This window comes from Triticum aestivum, chromosome 4B, assembly GCF_018294505.1.
Source record: "Triticum aestivum cultivar Chinese Spring chromosome 4B, IWGSC CS RefSeq v2.1, whole genome shotgun sequence".
Classification (NCBI taxonomy): Eukaryota; Viridiplantae; Streptophyta; class Magnoliopsida; order Poales; family Poaceae; genus Triticum; species Triticum aestivum.
This window is the reverse complement of record NC_057804.1, coordinates 67,725,520-67,732,915: the sequence shown is the minus strand read 5'-3', so window position 1 is coordinate 67,732,915 and position 7,396 is coordinate 67,725,520. Positions and strand designations below refer to the sequence as shown.

The 7,396-nt window shown below is 43.1% G+C and overlaps 1 protein-coding gene across 2 annotated transcripts; it reads left to right on the top strand.

The window, feature by feature from the left end:
* Positions 1-2,874: 2,874 nt before the first annotated feature.
* On the top strand, positions 2,875-4,026 carry LOC123091060 (dormancy-associated protein 1). Of its 2 annotated transcripts, none has more exons than XM_044512458.1 (3): positions 2,875-3,118; positions 3,300-3,498; positions 3,639-4,026. In XM_044512458.1, exons 1-3 carry the CDS (start codon positions 3,013-3,015, stop codon positions 3,679-3,681), a joined length of 348 nt encoding a protein of 115 aa, XP_044368393.1. In that variant the 5' UTR covers positions 2,875-3,012; the 3' UTR covers positions 3,682-4,026. The 2 variants fall into 2 exon arrangements, with proteins under 2 accessions (XP_044368393.1, XP_044368392.1); XM_044512457.1 differs by having other exon boundaries at positions 2,880-3,118; positions 3,294-3,498.
* Positions 4,027-7,396: the final 3,370 nt, after the last annotated feature.

The following is a 7,396-nucleotide window of genomic DNA, read 5'->3' as shown; positions in this document are numbered from 1 at the left end:
TAACATGATATATTTTCTTTTCATCCAGATAAGCATAGTTCAAACACAGGATCACCCTTTGGTGGTGGAGAATCTCCCAAAATTTCAACAAGCAATTATTCTTAAGAATATGCTCTTGCCTAAAGAATATTTCATCAATTTTATTTCTTTCGTTCATATGCATATCATTCTCATGGTGTAAGAAATATTGCTCAAAAGTATCGGGGGGAGGCACAATGATAGAAGCAAGACCATCAATTACAACTTCATTAGGTAAATATGTAGAATGATATTGTTTGGTGAACTTAGAAAAATTAAAGTCATGTGATTCATCACCAAACTTAACTTTAAACTTTTCCTTAACACAATCAATTTCAACATTAATAATATTCAAGAAGGGTCTACCAAATATAATGAGACGAAATTTTCTTCACTAGTAGAAAAAGCCCCATTCGCATCGGTTCGTGAGGGCCTTTAGTCCCGGTTCTAGAACCGAGACTAAAGGGTCGTCACTAAAGGCACCCCCTTTAGTCCCGGTTTTTACATGAACCGGGACTAAAGCCCCTCCACGTGGCCACTGTCTGGAGCTCCATCTTTAGTCCCGGTTGGTAACACTAACCGGGACTAAAGGTATTTTTACGATTTTTTAATTTTTTTCCATGATTTTCAAATTTCTGAATTATTTTACAATTTAATCTCTAATCACCCCTCATTCCCCTCATCACTGCTCAATTTAACCTCTAATCTCTAATCACCCATCACCATTCCAAATCATCTAACTTCTTGATCGGTCACCCATCCTCTCACTACTCCAGCCTGAGCATGCTTAACTTCCGGGTTCTATTCCCCCTCGTTTCCAAGTCTGCACTTGTTGTTTTCCTGACAATAGTAAGATGTCAATCCTATTAACCCTCAGGAGTTTAGCTTGAGCATGAAGTCACACGTTTCACTGTTTGAGTTTGAAACTATTGTTCTAAAAAACAATAATTATTTAGTAACACTAATATTTCTTGAATAATAAGTTTGACCATAGTTTGACCAGATTTGACCAAAATTCAAAAAACTGAAATAATTATTTAGTAACACCAATATTCTTAAATAATTATTTAGTAACACTAATATTTCTCGAATTATAAGTTTGACCATAGTTTGACTATAGTTTGAGCATAGTTTGACCATAGTTTGACCAGATTTGACCAAAAAAAAAACTGAAATAATTATTTAGTAACAGTTTGACCAGATTTAACGAAAATTTAATAAAAAAGAAATTTGGGCATAACTTTTTTTTGCTTTTAGAATTTGAGGATTCTAAAAAACTGCAAATCGGCCATAGGCCGTCAAAATCGTTTGCGGATTTTCGTGCTGATTTTTTTGATATATTATGCGGGTTTTTTCGACATCGTATGCAAAAGATATGGCCGTTTTACATTTTCATAACACTTTTTTGTAAAACATGTCCAAATTTAAGTTTTTAAATTTTCCTAACTAGTAGATGTAGTAACATAACTACATCTCGAAGGATTTTAATTTTTGAAGTATTTAACATTTTCTTTTGCTTTTTACAAAACTGAAAAGGCGATCCACCGGGGGGAGGGGGGTAGAGTTTGAAAAAGGACCCTTTAGTCCCGGTTTGAGACACGAACCGGGACTAAAGGGCATCGCACCCTTTAGTCCCGGTTTGTGTCTCAAACCGAGACTAAAGGCCTAACCTTTCCTTTAGTCTCGGTTTGAGACACAAACCGGGACTAAAGGGCACACACCCTTTAGTCCCAGTTCGTGTCCCAAACCGGGACTAAAGAGCTCATTTGATCCGGGACTAATGCCTTTAGTCCCTCTTTGAGACACGAACCGGGACTAATGCCCCCATTCGTGCCGGTTTGTGACTGAACCGGGACTAATGGGCTTATCTGGCCCGAACATATGCCCTGTTTTCTATTAGTGCTTGTTCAGATCCAAGTACTGAGAAATCAATAGGATATTTGATCTTACCACACAAGACCGACATCTCTTCGATCCAAAGCGGTGAAATGGTATCCCTATTTGCAAGATTAATAGTGACATCAATCTCCTCTATGTCAAGAGGTGAAATATCATGCATAACTTCTTGATAGAGAGATAAAATAATAACATTTATACTAGCACCAATATCACATAAACCATGATAACAATGATCTCCAATCTTGACAGAAAAAGGCATGCCAACAACTATTTTATTCTTATCTAACTTATCCTGTTCTTGCATTCGTGTCCGTAGACTCGTCCCCCGTTTGTGAATGGATGCAGAAAAAAATTGGGGTCACCGTTGAAGATGCACTGATACCCTTGGTTGCAGAATGCGGTATATGAAAAGCTGTCCCTCACAAATGGTTATATATTTAGGAGAATGCATATCACATTCCAGATGGTTTTCATACAAAGAGACAATATCGGGGCGTCTACAGCGACTTCGCCGTAGTTAAAACTCTGGATCTCATAGTCTTTTGTGCGAGTTGCGTCGACGTGTGTCGTTGGTGATCTGTCCATTCTCACTACACTTTTTTTAAATATATATTTCCCGCTATCGCGTGTCCCACTGCCACATCGTGCTGCCCGTAAGTCAGGCTTAGATATTTTCGCTCTACATAATCCAATCAAGCAGTGGGGCTAGTTCGCTGCATCCTTATCCGGCACGACTGTCCAAAGCCCGGGCTCGTCATCCAATCTTATCACCCCGAGCGCTGGTTCCGCTCATCGTCGGTCAAAACAAGCTAACCTCACCGGCACCGCGATTTCCAAGAGGCCACGCCACACCCCGGTCCGATCCTTCATTTGCTAGTACACTGTGTTGGACACTAGCCGTATGTGTACAGGTGTCCGTCTGTGATCTAGAGCGGTGACACAACCCGACGGTGAGCGCATCTCCGTCGCTGCATGATTTAAGTGTCCCCAGTCTCACCTAACTCAGTCGGCCAGTGCACTTGATCTTATCGGTGGGTAGTAGTACGAGCGAGTGACACAAGTTCTTGCACCGATCAGATCCAACTTCTGCGCAAGATGCTGGACAAGCTGTGGGACGACGTGGTGGCCGGGCCTCGCCCGGAGACGGGCCTCGACAAGCTCCGCAGGGCGGCCGCCACCCAACCTCTCGCCATCAACACAGGTACAGTTTACATACGTTAGCACAGAGGTACCGACATGGCCTGAAACTGGAAGAACGTAAGAACTAGCGGTCAGTCTAGCACCAGTGGTTTTCAGAAGAAGATTTGATGTTTAAGCGGAGGATCTATTGGGTTCATTGTGTGAACTGATGGTGGTTTACATGGGTGTTGGTGGAGGTGCAGCTGCAGGGGAGGCGATTAAGCAGTCGCCGTCGATGCCGACGACCCCGACCACGCCGGTGACGCCGTCGTCGTCGACGCCCCCGCGCGGCGGCAGCGTGTGGCGGAGCGTTTTCCACCCCGGGAGCAACCTGGCCACCAAAAGCCTCGGCGCCAACCTCTTCGACCGCCCGCAGCCCAACTCCCCCACCGTCTACGACTGGTACGCTGGCTCATGATCTATCTCACAATATAATATCAGTGTTAATAACACGATCTACTGGGAACTTGAAACGGGTGAACATGGCAAATAGTTAAAACATGGGGAAAAAAATAACGCTGCCACGTACGTTCCATGTCCAGGCTTTACAGCGACGAGACCAGGACCAGGAGCAACCACCGCTAAATAAGAGCCGTCGGCCGAAGAAGAAGAGAGGGTGCTCAACAACTTCTGCGACGCCGCCATGTTTGCTGCTCTTTTGGTTATCTAATCCTGCATAGCGTACGTTGCCGTCCGAGGCTGCATGTGGTTTGTCTTGAGCTTCGTACTACTGTCTACTAGTGCTTGTAACTTTCTTTTCTTATCCCGGTCTGCTCACTGCATGCTAGCGAGTGATGGGTGTGTATGTGTGTACTTTGTGTACGCTCCATGTGTAAATTCTCGTGTGTGTGGTGTGGTGTTCTCAATGTTTAACCACCTACTATGGTAAGACAATAACAGCCTCAGAGCAAGCTTTTCCTTTTTCTGGTATATTTTTCTTAGACAATAACACCATATTTATGAAGGAAAACAATAGACAATACAATGAACGAAGTGATATCCTAGTGGTATCCCAACCCATGAGGGTTCAAGTCCTGGTGCTCGCATTATTTCTAAATTTATATCAGGATTTTCGGTGATACACTTTCAGTGGAAGGGGATTAAAGATTGCACTCGACAATTCTAAAGAAAATACATATGCAAACGCACTCGGCATATTAAAAATTGCATTAGACCAGTGACCAATGGAAAATAAAATACTCCCTCTGTACCGAAATAGTTGTCGTTGCTGGTACAGAGGGAGTAGACACATGCAAATGCGCACATCATATTAGGCTTTGAAGATCGGTTGTGGCGCTGTCTGTTGGAGATAAAAAGTTGCACTGGACCAATTGTAAATAAAATAGACATGTGTAAACGCTCTCATCATACAAGGCTTAGTAGACCACAATACCTTTTTTTTTGGATAAATGACGTTTTTATTATCTTAAAATGTAGCATCAAAGTGATACAAAGCATTAAGAGTATCACCCGGCCTCTGCATAATTAGGATGCACACAACCAAACATCAGTAGTCTGATAAATAGAAAGATAAAAGACCGACAATTCGGCGATAGTAGAGTTCATAGACCGACACTATGCCTATGTCGAAAAAGATGGTGGACCGAGCCGGAGATTATGCTGCCATCCACGTTGGGTAAAAACCTCCGTAGCCACCTGCTCCAACAGCGTACACACCGCCTTGAACAACGATTGGTACTCCGTTTGTTGTAGCGAACACCACGTACGAAGCGAGTGCGTACAACGGAAAATAACCTGCAAAGGAGAAACAATTTTGTCATTAAAAACAACATCATTTCTACATAGCCAAAGCGACCATAGTAAGGCATACGCTCCCACCCTTATTAGTGTTTTGTACCTATTTGAAATACCGTCCAGCCAATGACCAAAAATATTGACAACACTTGTGGACGGATACAAATTTGAGGCTATTTGGATGGCTGACCACGTAGAACGCACAAACTTACAGTGAAAAAAGAGGTGTTTAATTGTCTTGTCGTGAGTACAAAAACAACACTTCTTACTTCCCGACCAGTTGCGTCGTGCAAGGTTGTCTTTTGTTAGCACAACTCCCCTACGGAGATACCACATGAATATTTTGACTTTAAGTGGTACCTTCGCTTTCCAATTTTTTTTGTTATTATTCACTGGTACCTCAGAATGCGTGAGTGCACGATACATAGAGTCTACTGTGAAAGACCCCGATGTAGTAAGGTTCCAGCGAAACACATCACGACCTTGTGTCAGGATAATCGAATCCAGACGGGACAATAGATTATTCCATGACATAAGTCGGGTGCCGATCAAATCCCGCCTGAACGAAATATTTGGCGGGGATGAGCTGAGCACTTGCGCAATAGTATTATTCTTATCGCATGCAATGTTGTATAAGGAGAAAGCTCTGAAGACCACAATAGCTACTGAACCTTTAAGACGAAAGCTCTGAAGACCCCAGTAGCCATTACTCTCTCCATACTAGGCTTTGAAGATCATAGTAGCCACTCATTCCTTAAGACGCAAGCTTTGAAGACCACAATAGCCAATGTCTCGGTGTAGTGAAAATGAGCCGAGCAAGGGTCCTCACATTTGACTTGACGAGTGCGAAAGGTAAGAAAGCTAGCCGAGCCGAGTAAGATCCACTTAGGTAGCTGGAACGTAAGGTCCCTAACAAGTAAGTTACATGAGGAAGCTAGTTGATACAATGATGAGGAGATGCGTTGATATCCTTTGCGTCCAGGAAACCAAATAAGGGGATAGAAGGCGAAGGAGGTGGAAGACATTGACTATAAACAAGAGTCAAGTATGGCATAGTAGACGTCAAGATTCAAGGGGACCAGATTATCCTCATTAAGATGGTGGCTGGAGAATTCGGTCTCAATGGTATCAGCGCATATGTCCTGCAAGTAGGCCATAGTGAGAACAACAAGAATGAGTTCTGGGAAGGCCTGGAGAACATGGCTAAGAGTGTACCTATTGGCGAGAAACTCTTCATAGGAAGAGACCTCAATGACCACATGGTACATCTAACGCAGGTTTTGAAGGAGTGCATAGGGGCTTTCGCTATGGCATCAAGAATCAAGAAGGAGAAGATGTCTTAAGCTTTGCTCTACCCTACGACATGATCGTAGGCTAACACCCTCTTTAAAAAGAGAGAATAGTACCTAGTGACTTTTAATAGTGTTCAACACTCTAGCTAGATTGATTTCATCCTCTCGAGAAGAGAAGACATGCGTGCTTGCCTAGATTGTAGGTGATACATGGAGAGTGTTGTCCCTGAACATAAGCTTATGTTGGCTGACTTTTGCTTTCAGAACCGTGTCCAGCAGGAAAGGCACACCAAAGACAGTAGAATGAAATGATAGAACCACAAAGGCTCAGACTTTTAAGGAGAGGATCATTAAGGAGGGCCATTGGGAGGAAGAAGGCGATGCAACCAATATGTAGACGAAGATGACGATTTTGCATTTTTTTAGAACGGAGGCTTCCAGCTTTAAATTAATAAAGCCCACAACTAGGTAGAGTAATAGTAATAGTCCTCAGACCAAAAGCCCCTCGGACCACGCATGAGACATACAAGGTTCTAAGCCAAAAGGCAGAGGACATTACATGACCAACAAGCCAAAACAAAGCATGCAGGCTCGCGGTGACAAAAGTAGCCACACTCCCTAGGCGGTGGCTGCAGGCTCCCTAGCGAACGCGTATACTTGCTTGAATCTTTCTTGGACATGCTGCATCAACTCAGAATCCTTTCGCCTCCTCAACGAACTCCACTACTGTAAAAAAGGTTGTATTTGAAGATAACATTAGCCGTATGCGACGTGAAGATGCCTTCAATGGTTAATTTATTTTGAATGTGCCATAATGCCCAAAGGAGTGCCCACGCACAACTCCACATCACTCATAACTTTGCATTCATAAGATGGCTTCAGAGGAGTTTGGAGTGGCCAGGGAAAGTATAGAAGCAAAGCTAAAGGTACCTTGTGGTGGAACAGTGATGTCCAGAAGACTATTAAAGGGAAGAAAGTCTGTTTTAGACACCTACACCTACATAGGAGTGCAAAACACATAGAGAAATACAAGGTGGCAAAGAAGATCGCAAAGCAAGCTGTGAGTGAATTAAGGGCCTGTTCTTTTGGTGGCTTCTAGAATAAGCTGCCCCCTACCCAGCTTATTCTAGAAGCCCAACCAAATTTGTCTTTTAGAAGCCTACTAATTAAAGCTTATTCTAGAAGCCCAAAAAAGCTACCAAAAAAACTGGCCCTAAGAGGTCAGGTGTATGAGGACCTTTACCAGTGCTTAG